At 42.2% G+C, this 15,437-nt stretch overlaps 1 protein-coding gene across 1 annotated transcript in view; it reads right to left on the bottom strand.

The window, feature by feature from the left end:
• The window catches only part of LY86 (lymphocyte antigen 86), a 26,027-nt gene extending 14,586 nt beyond the window's left edge, over positions 1-11,441 (bottom strand). The window contains exon 1 of the mRNA XM_009576840.1: positions 11,321-11,441. Coding sequence (XP_009575135.1) covers positions 11,321-11,441 — 121 coding nt within the window. The remainder of the gene's footprint in view (positions 1-11,320) is intronic.
• Positions 11,442-15,437: the final 3,996 nt, after the last annotated feature.

The raw sequence follows: 15,437 nt of genomic DNA, 5'->3' as shown, positions 1-15,437 counted from the left end.
GCTGAAATCAATTGAAAGGATGGCTGCATTGCTAAAGCTATGGTGCCAGGGAGTCCGGATTCCAAAACATGTAGGTAGAAAGGTTGCTGCTAAAAGGAAATCGAAGAAAACAGTGATTTTTAGCCATTTGATAAGTGAAGGTGTCTGTAAATTGAGCTGTGCGCTATGAACTAAGGTAGTGTGCCATGCCCCTCTTTCTTTAAATGTTGAGGAGTCCCTCGTGTGGTAAAGGCAACTTGAAGAAATTGCCATTTTTGTGTTTCATCTCAGATGCACAACTGTGAGTCTGTGTGTCTCTTATGGAGGTTTAATACTTATTCTTCCTTGTTTGCCTCAATCTGAAGTGAGCTGGTTAGACTGAAAAAAATACATGTTATGTCTTTCACATGTGCAGAGCAATAACATTTACTGTTAAATCTCTAAAATACGTGGGGCTGCCTTTCAGCCTTCCACTTCCCTACAACATTTCGTAGTGCACAGTACTGTACGTTCCCAGACTTCCCTCCACCCACTCCCTTCAATCTGCTCCTTCTTCCATAATTAAAGCTAGAAACTCTTCAACTGGTTGCAGAGTTTTGCTTTTCCAGTTCAGCTTTGATATATTACCAACACTTAAAATGTTGTTGGAAACTTTGCAAATACGTTGAAGTTTTATCGGTGAAAATCTGCTTATGGTGGGGGGGGAAGGGCATTTTTTGTGTCTCTGTATCTATGCAAGAAGGGCTTGGGCTGCAACATTTGCAGCTAACGTGAAGGTGCCTGGGAGCAGGATTTTGACTGAAGAGATTCTCTAGACAGTTCTAAATCTCTCAGGCATCTGCTCTGAGAAAGAGGCAAGTTTTTGGCTTTTGTAAACAATCAATGCACGTAAGATCTTAAACCTGTTATTTGAACTTGATGCTGTGGCTAATGTTGAGCTCTCAACTGTATCTAGCACTGAATGTATATCTCTCGCTGAAGACTGGTTTCTGTAGTACAATCCTGCTTTGTGAGAGGTAAATTTGGGATGTACCTGGCCACTGCTCACATCTTATGTGGCATAATGCCAGCTGACACCATGCATCCCACCTCCCATTTCACCCTTACCCAAGTACCCTAGCGGAGATTTATTGCTATATTGGCTTGATATGGTTTTCCTCACATACGACCTGTAGTGGCATCATAGTGCAAGATTTCAGCCTGGCTTACTCTTGCAAGGTGCTCACAATGATGAATTTGTCTGGGTTTTTCTAGAAGACTGAGCAGACATGCGTAGTACAGCCTAGAAGCTCAGATAAGTTCCTCACCTTTTCTTCCTAGAGTTTCTTTTCCTGCTCTTATTCTTGGCAGAAGGTTCATAGGTAAATTAGCTCAGACATATTTACAGCGGTATATCTATGTGACCCTCCTGGCTGCAAGCCTTGTACCTTTGATGGAGATTATTACCCCAGTAACAGGGACAACAGATGGGAACACACTTTCGTGCCTCAGCTACTGCAGTTGTGGGGCCACCAGCTCCCGCTCCCGCTGAACATGCGTGTGCACCAAGTGACAGGGCTGTAAGCTGGGGCTGCCATTATGTCCCACGCGTCTGTTCAGCCTCCTGTGCTTTGGGAGATGGTCTCCAGCAGGAAGATGAAGCAGACAGCTGGGAATGATAATATCTTGACCCCTACGGCTATGTCCCTCAGAGCCTGAGCTGCTAGATGACTAACTGGGCATTACAGAAACTGCATGGCTAGATGGGAAGCACCTGTTATGGAATTTTGCTGGGCTGGTGTATAACAGCCTCTGTCTTATTCTTCTCTCTCCCTCCCCCATCTTGTTAACTATCCTCTACTAGCTTTACTCTCATCTGAATCTGCTCTAAAATCACATTGTTTCCATATTAGCATGAAAACCAATGGTACAAGTGAATAGGAGCAGCAAGCAGGCAAGCTTTGCTTGTAAGAGTCCACATCTCTAAGTCTTGCAGTGGTGAGAAGGCTCTCCAAATTGATAAGCTCTGGGTGTTTCAAAATAACACTTTTTTTGGACCAGCTAGGCCACATAATTGAATGGAATGACATAGCTGCACTTGGCTAGGGTCATACAAGGACAGACTGGTGCTAAAGGAGCTGGAAATTAGCACAAGGAAGAAACATATTTAGTAATTACCCAACACTCCTCACCTTCAAAGCTCTTAATAAAATTAAATTATTAGTCCTTATAACATTCAAGGTGATGAAAGGAGAGGGAAAGAATGAGGAACTGTTTGGGATCTCAGACTTTATGTATTCACTAAACATTTCCTCTTTAATGTCTATTTAAATGAATTAACCTGAATGCTCAAGGTTATATTTGACACTGGAATCTACTTATAAGGTACTGAGGAAGAAGCATCAGCTGAATTAGCAGCTCTCCAGTTGTGCATCTAGATTTCCCTGAGCACCTTCAGTTTAATGAGCTTCCCTTTGGGCCTGCCTTCCCTGCATGCCACTACCATGCCCAGACATGGCTGGGAGAAGCAGAGTGACCCTCTGTTCAGAGGGGAGCAGAACAAGTTGTGAGACTCGTGTTGGCTGTGGCTAGTTTATCATGAGGGTGCTTCATCCCAAGACGCTCACCTCAGACATGACCAGCTCTCGGCTTTTGCCTAGTTCGGACAGGCACTCTGGCTTCCTTTGCAGAAATCATGGTATGTTTTATCTCCTGTACCTTTCTGGCTTGCTTAGGCAATGTGGAAGTGAAGGAACAGGGAAGATTACAGTTCATGTATCCTTAATGTCCTGGGGGTGCAGACTGTGGGAATTCCCCTTTGCAAATAGCGCTATCAACTTGTGGTCTCTGAGGTCTGCTTAAACTTGAAGCTCTTGGAGATGGCTGGTGGAGTGAATAACTGCTTCCTTTATGATAAAACTTACATGGCTGTAGAGGAAAGCCTGAAGATTTGGTCTCGGTATAATCTATAAGCTAAAAAAACCCAGAGCACTAGCAAGAGAAACTTAAAATATGGTTTAAAAAAAAGTGTTTATGCAATATTTAAATCATTTCCACTCCTCTCTCAAGAATACTGAACACTGGTAATGCAAAGAGCAATTATATACAGTTTGGTTAGAGTAAGGCCCAGGCATAGATTATGGCCCTAGTTTTGGAGCAAGGGGATTCCAGTGTCTTATGAAATTAGTTTAAATAAAGAACAAAGACTTTGTCTCTTACTATTTCAAATAAAACTCATTGCTGAGTATAACTGATGTCCAAACTTGCAAATATTCAGAAACAGTAATTGAGAAGGCTGGTAGCTTCTCCAAATGTGTGGCTGGGGCACTGACTGCAATAGTAGCAGCATTTGGGGTGTGAGGAACAGATGTGGGATGGAGGACTCAGCCCATGTGCAAAGGGCTTGCAGTGTGGCAGATGGAGAAGAGAGGAAGAGATTTGCCCAGTACCAAGCTGAGGTCACCCAGCTGCTGGTGGCCTGGGCGAGGAGCTGTGTGGTGTGATGAGCTGGAGGGAAGCCACTGTAAAGACAGCAGGTGTGAGGGGCTCTCTGCAGCTGGAGGGCTGTGTTTGGGGATGGGGGTGTCACAGCATGCATAAAGCAGCCTTGCCAAAGACTTGACTTTGAGTCTCCCTGCCTTTTCCTGCCCAAACCACCTTTCTTGACAGCAGGCTTGTCAGAGCTGTTTGCCAGGGCTCAAGGGGAGGCCCAGTGTCTGAAGGTTCATGGAGACTTTCCTTCCTTTTGCCAGTGGTGGTATTTGGAAAGGGGGGTTTCTGTGCTTTTTGTGGTATGACAAAGCTTTGTCTAAGCCTGTTTGAGAAAGATGCCGACTTTGAGAGATAGCACATACAGATCTATGTTTGTATTTGATAATCTTGATTTGTCCTAGTTAGCTTGAGAGAGAAAGGGAGGCAGGGCAGGCTTCAGCTACAGCAGTGTAACAAGAAAATGCTGCGTTAATTTGGGCCCAGCAGGGAATGTATTAGAGAGAAAAAGTCTTTGTTCTTTTCTGTTGGTAAGAAAACACCATGCGCTGCATGAGTAAGATGCATACAGTAACCGCCTGTATCCCTAATCAGATCTGTTTCTTCTCTCTTCATGTGTTTTTTTTAATCGTTCTTTATACTGCTCTACTTGAGACAGAGATCTCTGGATATCAGTGCTTGCCGGTAGGACTGGGGATTCACAACAGACTTGCAGACTTGTGTCAGAAATAGAACCAAACATTACTATAAACTGCCCTGCTGTTAGACACATGCCATGCTCTGGGATAGCAGGCTTTACCGCTGATTATACAGAACAGTAATCAGCAGCATATAAATGGACTAAATGTTCCCATTTTCCCAGGATGGGTTGAAATCCACCGCAGGAGCGTGGCAGTAAGCTATAATTGGAATGGCATGCTCCCTCTGCTGAGGAAACGAGCTGGGTTCCCGCCTGCCTGATCACCGCTGGATCATTTGACAGGAGCCATCCATCTTCAGGTGAAGAGGAAACTGGTACATTGAATTAATTTGTGATAGCTTTCAAGATCCTAGCTTTTGGCAACTGGAAACTCTCCTGAGTCTAACAGCAGCATCTGGGACGCATCAGAGGTTTTGGATTTGGTACGTGGTGGTTCTGTACAGGGTATTTAGGTATCTTGTCCCTGATGGCCACTGTTCCTCCCTAGTTTTAGGTTGCCATAAGCCTCCTTGAAGTTGGTGCAGTGACACCAACAGACAATAATGCTGAAGTCCTTTTTGCGTTTTTCTGAGGTGTGTTAATTTTTCTTAGATTATTCTGGATATTTTTGCTGATGGATGTTAAATTGCTGCAAGAACCCGATCTCCTGCCTCTATTTTCTTTGGTAAACTGTAAGCATTGTAGGGTCCAGAGCTATTCTGAGGCCTTGATGAGAGCTCTAGATGAGAGAGTGTGACAGTGTCAAGAAAGCCTAGCAATGCTTTATATGCTTACACAGAAAGCTTTACGCTGGAGCACTTATGAGCAACTGTGGTTTGTTCTTGCTCCTGACTTGATGCAGTGAATGTGCCTTTTGATAACTTCTACTTTATGTAATACAGGAAGCTAATCTCAAAATTTCATCAAACTGTTAACATAGCTGTGACTCACCTGTTTAGTATATTAGACCGCTCCCTCCATAGAGACTCAAATTTAGCATGCAATAGCAAATGACGTTTTTGCCTTACCCACAGTACTTCTTGACTGTAATGCAATATACAGTTTTCTAGGTATGTCTCTCCTATTTGTTTCCAAAGGGGAGAACACCTTTTCCTATGGCTCACCCTTCAGGCTGTTACCCCTCCTGCTTGCGATCATTTAGTGACTCAGTGGCTACAAGAACCGAAGACATGGCAAAAGTCAATAGGTGTAAAACATGTCTACTGGTTTAGATTTAGCAGCTGGAGATAAGCAGGAGGTGCTGTCACATGTAAACCCTCTTTTGCAGTCTATGATGCAGGACCTTCATTGATTTGGTGAAGAAATGGACACTGTGAGGAAACCTCTGAGAACTAAATTAGATGGGAAAATTTAAAGCATGGTGGGAAAAATTCAGCTGAGGTTAATTCTCTCCACTACTAGTCTCAGTGGAAGCATTAATATTGATTTTGCTAAATGGTTCAAAGTCTAGATGCTGAACCTAATGTTATTGCAAGAGCACCTTGGAGGTATGAAATTGTCTCCTGCTCCTCCTTACCATTTACATTTTAAAACTTACTAAATACTCTCCTCTCTTTGAAAGAAGAGGTAAAATTAAATTAGAACCACCTTAGGAGGTCACATAGGAAAAGAAAGTTTTAATCCTCTCTAATGAAGCAGAGAATGAAACAGATAAGGTAGTTTTAATTCATTGAGGGACCAAAACTTTAAAAGAAGATTTGCATGTGCACTCATATCTGTGCTACCTTGATTCTGATGATAGCTTCCGTTTGTTAGGATCTAGTGCCAGAAATATGCATGTCAACATCTGGTTTTCCCCCTGGAATAAGTAAGCTGTACCAGATGAGTATAGCAGCAAAGCTATGACACTAAGATGGCTTAGACAGAGCAAACAAAATGTTTTCAAGTGAAATTCTTCAGTTCTTTGATTGTTTGCCCATTAAGCGATCTGCAACAAAAGATCAGAGGGGAGTTGGTGTCATGTGGCTTTAAATAATTTAAAAGCAGAAGCAATTGCTGAATTGCTGGAGACTGCTTGAGGGAAATAAATAAATAAGTCCAAAGGAAGCATCTGGCTCAATCTGTCTGCCAAAACCCCAAAGAATAATGGAAAAAGAACCTTATTTTACCAAGTGTCTAGAGGAGCATTTGCCCTGAAGGTGCATGAGGTGAGAGTTTTTTGCAGACTTTTCTTTGCCAGCTGAAGCTATGGGATTACTTATATCCTTTAACTAAAGGATGTAAGGGTGTGGCCAGGGAGGAAAAAGGACTAGTAACATTAGTTGACATAAAAACCAGGAAGTGATGTGCTGTAAAATTAGTGCTACAATGATGACAATTTAGTGGGTTTGTTTACAAATTGGTATTGCTGATTGGGCAGGGATGGGTGTCACAGGTCTATTTGAAAAAAAGGAAAAGGAAGATTTTAAGAGAAATAGTATATTTGATCTCTCAGTATGTAGGAGAAAGGATATGATAGGCTGAGTGTGTGAGGGGGACCCTAGTAATACTGAAACTATTAGCATGGACAGACAAATAATCAGAAAATTGTAATCTAACCAGTCTATCAGTCACCACTTTTTTTTTTAAGCACTGAAATGTTCCCTCAAAGCAGAGTTTAACAGGAGGGTGTCTATACTGCGCTATCTGAACAGAGCAGGTTCTACACCAGAATAACCCTGATGATTTCAAGGGGCCATTTTAACAGAGATCCAAATCTGAGCTCAAAGAAAGGCCATACAAATGAGAGTTTCTCTATCTGTAAATGCAATCCCATGCAATCTTGTACTGAAGTGGGCAGTGCTGCTCTCTCCTACTTTACCAATGTAGGGCAAGAAACAGCTTTATAGAAATGACCCTGCTTGAAGAGTGACACAGAGCTATACAAGCACACATGGAGCTCAGCGGACATAAGTTCAGTCTGACTTTGCTCTGTTTAGGAAGAGGCATTAGCATGTAAAAATAATTCTCGAGGTGACCATAGGGCCCTGCTTCTTCGTCTAGCAGAAGACACTAATTAAAGCAAATGGTTACCCATAATCCCTAAATATGTTTTATTATTTTTAAATCTGTAGATATGTAGATACAAAACTTGCAAAGAAGGGTGCAACCAGTTTCATATTTAGGTACTGGAGGTTGAAATGAATACTGATTGATTGCTCCTTCTCCTGAAACTTCAGCTAATAATAGCTATTAACTTTGCTTCAGATAAAAAACAGAAGAAAAAGCAAACTAAGTCAAACATGAATTGGGAAATGTGTTTGTGCTAGTAAAAAATCCCATGTGGTCTGAATAGTGTTTTATAAAGCCTGGGGAATATCCTCAAGATGTCATCTTCAAATGCTACTACTTTGACTCTCCTGAAGATCTCCCTGAAATTCCCTGTTATTTACTCCTGTGCACAGAAAACAGTCCTTAATGGTGGATGCTCTCCAGATGCTTTCTAAGAACCTTATGCCTTGCCAGTAACCTTTTCTGCACTGTCAAGAAATCTACAGTTTCAGGCAGCAGGCAGCTCTGAAATCTCCCGGGTCCTAATCTAAATGTAGAACTTTATTAATCACTGAGCACACTAGTCTGGGTTTGCTGGTCAAAACAAAACCGGGCATTCTGAAATGCTGATTTGTTGACATAGGCCCAACTAACATTTCAAGAAAGAGCTGTAGAAATAGTTGGAAAATGTTTTCATGCATCTGCAGCAGCAATCACCTGCTTTAACCTATGAAGAGGGCCCCATTTTGAACACTACTTTGTAAGAATGTTTTCATGGCTAATTAAGACAATTAGATTTACATGAATGGTCTGGAAGCAGGTGCTGATAGATATGTTGACGAGTTATATTTTGTAGTCTCTCACTGCATTGCACTTTGCACTTTGAGGTGGGTGACTGACACTCAAATAGCACTGGAATCTGCTCGGGGCACTTTGCTACCATTGCCTTCCCAGACAATTGCCTTTTAAAATGTAGGTGGAAAGATCAAAAGCGTTATTACTGTAAAAATCACTGTGAAATTAAAAGGGATAGGAATCAGTCATTTGTGTAGCAGGTTCTTTTCATGTCTGTGCATAGACATGCCAATTATGGTTCTCTTTTCTCAGTCAGAGATGTTAACCTGTGCTGCTTTTATCTTGGGATCCCTGCCCAGGTTTCTAAAGTGATTTGTGGTCATTTGAGATCTTACTTCGTTTTTGTCACTCCTTCCTGGGAGGAGGAGTGGCACTGATGAGAAATGTCTTGCTATTTATAGACTGTCTCAGTGTTACATCTCCTGCAGTTATATAGAGGAGGCAGCATACCGACTATTTACTTTACTTTTAGACCACCTATCTCTCAGCCCGAGTTTATCACTATGGACTTGCTGCTGAGAATTTTTGTCCGATTTCTTTTAAATGACTTTTTTACAAGTGCATGATACTGATCAATGGGGTTTTGTCCAGCCCTTTCTTTTGATGCATCCCTGGGGGTCCTTGTTACTGAATGTTTACTCTGACATGGCTGGGTGGGAATTGGGATCCTTTTAAAGGATCCAGAGCATGGAGTGCGGCTGGGGGCTTGATGCATGCCTGTATCTTATGCATTATAGGGGCAGGATGCAGCTAGAGCAAGTGCTCGCGAAAGGGAATTGGGGCTTGCTCCTGGGTACAGGAGGTTGCTACGCTTTCTCTGTCTGACTTTAGTTATCCACCGAAGCTTCTCTGCTACATTTATCACAGTTATATTAGCTCATATTTTTGGCTTTAGTCAGATTTTTTACTGCATTATAGGAGAGGATCTGATAAACTGCAAAGTAAAAATGAACACTTAGCTCCTTTTTAAATGCTCAGTCTGAACTCTATTAGTCTGTTGATAGAGGGCATTCAGCTCCAGAAATAAAGTTGTGAAGTACTTGGCTAAAATTCTCTTAACTTCCTTAAATTTTACTTGATTCAACCCTGATTCACTGGTAACATCCTAGAGTTTATTGTAACAGTAGAGGTGAAATCCTCTTGAAGCCAACAGGGAATCCTTTACTGAAGATTTTTATACTAGATACCTCACTGTGGCCACTGTATCCCAAAAATGTGTCATCCTCTGGCATCTTCAGTGGAGCAGGAAATACCGTGGGGATTTCTCAGACTGGAGGGACGTGCGGGGCAGTCTTCCCCTGAAATAGCTAACGAGTATGGATAGTTGCCTAGCATTGACTCTGTGCTTGCTGATGTTACAAAGTTGTCCTGAGAAGGTTTGTTGGGAAAGGGTTTTGTCAAACCCAGGCACTAGCGTGTCCGTTCCCTCCTGGGTGGGAACAATTGGTGGGACACAGCTAAAGAATGAAGATATGTTCTGCCTATCTACTTGTGGTTTACAGTAAAATGAAGTGGGGACAAAGCTTCCCCTCTCCTGAAAGGGTGATCGACACCTTTGGCACCGTTGTGAGCTTGCCAGTGAGCTCAGTAAAAGCAGTGCCTTCTCTGAAGGGAACGTAGACTAATGTATTTGGATTTATCCTCCCCACCTATAGATTTTTTTTGAGCTCCACCCAAAACACCTCATTTTTCCGCTTTATGCAAGCTACCAGACTATGAGCTGGGTCAGAAGGGACGCAGATGGTGCATCCTGGTCTGATGCTACAGGTGTGGTAGCCTCTGGAAAAAGGTAAGGCAGAACACTGTGACGGCAGCTGTAAGTGTTGTCGCAACTGAATCTGCTAGAGCTGTAAGGGAGCGAGGAATCTGGCTTCAAACAAGGAATCTGATTTAATTCTTGTGTTGTTTCCATGTCTGTATAATCTTCTCATCTCCCATAGCTGTGCCTGGGAGAACAGAAAACCACTCTCAGGTTTGGGACCTGACCTGTATGATCTCTGGCTTGTGCTTCTCAAGCTGTGAATTCCTCCTGAATGAATTGTACCTCTTACCTTTCTGTGTGTGTCAAACCAAAATAAGTGACGCATAACCTCTAAACAAATGCATTTTGTTAGCTAGGCCAGCGGTATGCATAGTAAGAAGCAATGCCTGACTGACACGTGCCCAGCAGACAAATTTCATCATCATTTGAATTGACTCAAACTGTAGCCTGTGCCTCTGTGTCAAGGCATCTCATGCTAACTGAGACCTGTTGAGAGAACAGAATTAACTTATACAATGAATTCTTACTAAAATAAAGGTAATACCAAAGCTTGTATTCAATATCTAATTAAATATTTTCCTAATGCAGCATACCCATCTATAATATGTGAAGCCTGACTTTAGTGTCCTGGGAGTAGGCCAGTAAAGAATAGCATTACAAATATTTATTTACTTCTCTTGTCCCTCACTGGCTTTATTTTAATGGATGTGCAAAACAGCATGAAAGCTACAGGGGAGAAAAAGCCCCCCAGGAAACCCTTTGTATCAGGATGAATTGGAAAAACAAACTCTAGGGTGCTCATTTGCCATGAATCACTTTTCACATCACGTGCAGAAAATGAATGAGGCGTCTGTGAATCTAATTCCCTTTGTCCCAGTTGTAAAGCAGATCAGCACAATAGGAGAGGCACAAGGCCAGCAGAGCGAGAGGTGGAAAGCAGGCACCATTCAGTTAATTCATTTTCAGTCATTCCAGTGTGGCTTGCTCCTTTTCTTCTCTACACATTTAAAGAACAAACAAAACCCTATGGTCCCTGGGAAATGCCTCTGTTAAGTGCTGCTGCTGAAGTCTTTCTAAGCACAGTGCAATGGTGGAGAACATGAATCCTTCCCACTGTCACGCTGCGTCCCTTGTCACTCCAAGTTGGAGGACAGAAGGCACATCACCACAGCCTTGCCGCATATTAGGAAAACAGAAGATCAGTGCATTGAAGAGTCTGTGTCATCCCAGGGATAAAAAAGATAAAGATCTAGGGTCTTACTCTTTATTTTTTAACTTAACTTCAAGATAAAAATCCTAGTCATCTCTTTCATGCTGAACTGGATTTTTGACAGCTGGTTATTATTCTGAATTAGGTTACATTATTTCCTCTTTATTATCTTCTGTCTAAATACAGTTAGATTTGTGTGTGTGTGTGAACCAAACCAGCTATATTTGAAAGACTGAAAATATTCTAGCTGTGAAACCCAGTGCTGGCTTGGGAGTGTAACCCTTCCATTCATTGCCTGGCTTATAAGCCCCTCTCGCTGCACGAGAACAACTTTGCTGCCCAGCTAAAAGGAAAATGGAAATTTTAAAAATCTCACCACAGCTTTTGTAATGTATTTCCAAGTTGTCCTCTTTGCAGACTGTGTGCGTAGGCCATTCTGTGCTGGCATTGATGTAATGCAGGACTAAGATGAGAACAAGGACATTTGATGTCTTCATGGTGGTGGTGGTAGTTTGCAGGATTACTTCTCCGTCTCTTGCTAACCCTCTGTGGAGGGAGGTGTTCCTTCCTTTCTCCAAGGGAGGCAGGAGCTACCACATTCGTGCTTGCAGAAGGCTTAAGTGAGCCAATGCAGCCTTAGCTGCCACAACGTGGTATAAACAAGAGGCTGATCAGAATTGGAGGGCGCTATTTGTGTGTGCTTAGACTTCTGCTTTCTGCTTCATGTTAGTTTAAACTAATGACAAATGAGCTAATCACACCTACTCACTGCACGGCAGAGCCCTGCCTCGGTGCCTGCTGGAACAATGCAGCAAACTGTTTAGTTTTTCTCTCGCTGCCAGTTTCTTCTCTTGAAGTCAAAGCATTTGAGTCAAGACTTCAGACGGGCTTATTTAGCTCTTCTGGCTGCAGAACATTGCAATCCAAATTGCCCCATCGTAATCACACAAAGTCAGACCAAATTTTGCAAGGCCAACAGTTTGGTTTCTATGTTCTTCTTAGTAACAAATCTGTCTGCTAGAGGGAAGGTAGGTGTATCTGATGAAGCTGACACCAAATACGCAAGCCTTGAAACTTTTTGGAATTAATCCTTTCTGCTAAACTATGTTAAATACTGCATTTACATTCATTTTGTTCAATGGTTCTTAGGAATGTACTATTTAACAGTATACCAAATCAGGTAAACCTAGACTTAATTTTTTTTTTCCATCTTCCTGGTTATTTAACTGCCCACTAGTGACACTGAGCGCTTGTAATTCGCACTAGGGTTTTTTAAAGCTGTTTTCTGCAAAAATTAGGGGCTGTTGCAGATGGCAGGGAATGATCAGTAAGGAAAGGAGGGAAAGTTGCTGCATCTCTGGTAAACTTCTCCAATTCAGTTTAAGATCCAGGATTGGAATAGAATTTCAATCTGCAGTTGCCAAAAAGGTCTTTCCTGGACAAAGCACTAACTGGAAAAAAGCTACAAACTAAATTCAGCCCTAAAGCAAATGTCTGCAATAGTCTTCTCTGAGCTGTCGACAAGGAGAAATTGGCTCTGTAGCATGACAGAGTTGGATAAAAGATCACTTTGGCCATCTCAGCCTTTCTTGCTGTGAAGGCTGCAAGTATCATTTGTTCTGCCACTGAGTAAAGTTGAAGAGGGGAAAACCTATGTACTTTAGCAAACAGGAGAACACCTAACAAGATAATTATGAAATAATGCTAAACAGTAGAGCTGTTCCTCGGGCAAAATCCTGACCTGAATGAAGGTAATAAAAGTAACCCCATAGATTAAAGAGGGAGCCAAGATTTCAACCATGATGTATTAAATTTAAAAGCCAATTCAATGCAATCCAAGAGACCTTGCTTTGAATAATGAGGCCTGCTTCATGGTTTTTGGATACTATCGTAACGGTAAATTACATGTTCAGGGCCAGGGTGAGAATCCAAACAACTGTCCTTAGGCATGGAACATGTATGAGTCACGTAAAGAGATTTGGGTTACAGATCTGCCTAGTTGGACGGGACTTTGGTTGTACCCAGCTGATAGTTGACGAAAGCAAGCACAATTGCAAAGTGAATAGTAAGGAGAGACAATGTCTAGGATTACAGTAAATACATTTAAACTAGAATCACGTAAAGTAAAAGTCCCTTCCCACTAAGGTCTACAAAGACAGTGAAAATTGGATATAGCAATTTATTACAAAATACAAAGTACTTCAGATCAGGACTGTGAGAACACAACCTCCAGATTTTTTGTTAGGAATGACATCATCGTGGTCCTTCATTTAAAATATCAGCTTCATGCTCAATAACAATGAACAAAGCAAATCAAATGATGGGGCAAATGCTTCAAAGAGAGACCCACTGGGGATCACTAAATAAACCAAATCAGGCTCAGGATCTCTCCTGAAATGAAAATAATTGGAAACTGGGAAAATACATGGGAGAAATACCATACATGCTTGCCCTGCTCTTACTCTTCTCTGCGTGCCTGCTTGTCCACACTGCTGGGAACAGGCTACTGGGTTAAATGGAGCCTTGGTCTGGACTAGAAGGGTTTACCTGGACACTGGGCTTGTTCTTTACCTCCCCTTCCCTCTGCTCACCCCATCCTCTTGGAACAGTGTTGCTGGTGCTCGTGGCTTTCGAAGTGCTGACTCAAAGCAGTCCTTCATCTTTGCAGATGCCCTGTGGTAGCTGCTCTGCAGATATCCAGGAGTCTGGGCCTTGCCTTGCAAAGATTTCAGTCTAAGCACAAGCAGACAGCCCAGGAAAGTGGAAGAACACCGGACTCTTGGGATACAAGTCTTCCTGCTTCACTGAAAGCAGGATGGCTGGGGTAGATCTCCTAGCAGAAACCAAATACGACTCTGCAGATGAGCTCAGGAGCTCTGGTGTGCACAGGCAAGTGCCTGCACCGTTTCCCCGTCTGGTGCATAGACTCTCTCTTGCTCTTTTGAGACAGCTACTTCATCTTTTTTTTTTTTTTTTTTTTTTGGCAGTATTCCTGACACTGACTCAAAATGGCAAGTCACAAGATTTTTTTTTTTTTTTTTGTGGGTGCGAGGTTGGAAAGTGTGTCTCAAGTAGTTTTTGGGTAGCCAATGTTCTGAGGGGAAACAGCCACAATAGCTAATGTTTTGGAAAGTTGCGCTGTCACTTCCACTTTGCCCCACTGTGTTGTTCTCAGTGGGAAGGGAATTTTACTTTGAGTGGTTCAAGTTTACAACGTGCACTCCAGACACTGTTTCGCCATTTCATTCCCTGTGTAATCCTTGTATCTCCTAGAAAGAGTTTTATTACCAACTCCATCTGTTCTGAGAACTGCTTTCTCTTCAAACAGCCGAAGCCTGTGGGATGAGAAACTACATCTAAATGAAGTGATATCAGTGCTGGCAGTGGGAATTCTGTTTTGGCAGGTTGCTTAGCTGGCCAACGAGTGTGTTTCTTTATCTCTCTGATTGAAGGCTTTGACCATGGAGATAAGCAGCTCAAAAATGCCTGTAAAGAAAGCTATTTACTTAAAGAGGGGCAGTGACTTCATATATCTAGACCACTCTTCACCTTGTTTGGATACTTCTGCAGTATTAAAGAGTAGAAAAGCCTCTTCTTCCTTATGAAGAAGATTATTATATCTGTAATATAATTGGGAAGAGTAAAAGATACAAAGATAGCAGACTAGTAAACAGATAAATCTTACATCAATGTCTGTGACTTCTTGGGTTGGCTGATACAAGACTGCTGATATAATTGTGTCAGCAAATCACACCACCCACCCACTCCTCCCCCGGGGGAAGTAGGTTGTACCACTAGCCTCTCATACCTATAACCAATAGCCAGTACCAGCTTCTTGGAGAAAGTATAGCAATAAACAGGTTTTTTTTGGTCGGGCTTTTGTCTGGTTTTTTATGTTCCTTGTTACTTCAGGGTCCAATTCTCCCCTTTTAGATTGCAGTCAATATTGAGTCATAACTGATTTAATAGGCAGCAACATCTATTGATTAAACAACATACTAATAAGTAGCTTAATTACAGATATACTATTAATAGATATGCTGTTACCGTTAATTTACAATTGTATCATTTGCACAGTTACAACCAAATATAAAACTCATTCTCAGATCTTATAAATCACACCCAACTATTTTATTATAGTTCTGCCACCCTTCCCACCCACACTACTTGGTGCCAGAGTGCAAGCCTGTCCCTCTTTACTCACCCCCACTGAGTCTTTCAGGGACGGACCTGATGGAGAGTCACATGGGTTGTCCGCAGGGGTTGCCTTCAGTGTCCTGGTGAGCTTGGGTGCACAGGTAGCTTCAGTGTTGTTTGTAGGTGCCTGCACTCCTACTGTTAGAAGATACCACCCTCTTTTTTTCTTTACCTGATTTTATGTCTTATTCCCCCTTTTTTCTGTTGCAGGACCCATCTTCTTCCTACCTCTACCACCTCCCTTTCTTTACCATAACTCTTTGCAAACAAGCAATGCACTTCTTCCCCCTGCCCCC

This window comes from Fulmarus glacialis, unplaced genomic scaffold (assembly GCF_000690835.1).
Source record: "Fulmarus glacialis isolate BGI_N327 unplaced genomic scaffold, ASM69083v1 scaffold42504, whole genome shotgun sequence".
Classification (NCBI taxonomy): domain Eukaryota; kingdom Metazoa; phylum Chordata; class Aves; order Procellariiformes; family Procellariidae; genus Fulmarus; species Fulmarus glacialis.
Note: the sequence above shows the minus strand (reverse complement) of the source record. Positions and strands in the feature narration are given on the sequence as shown.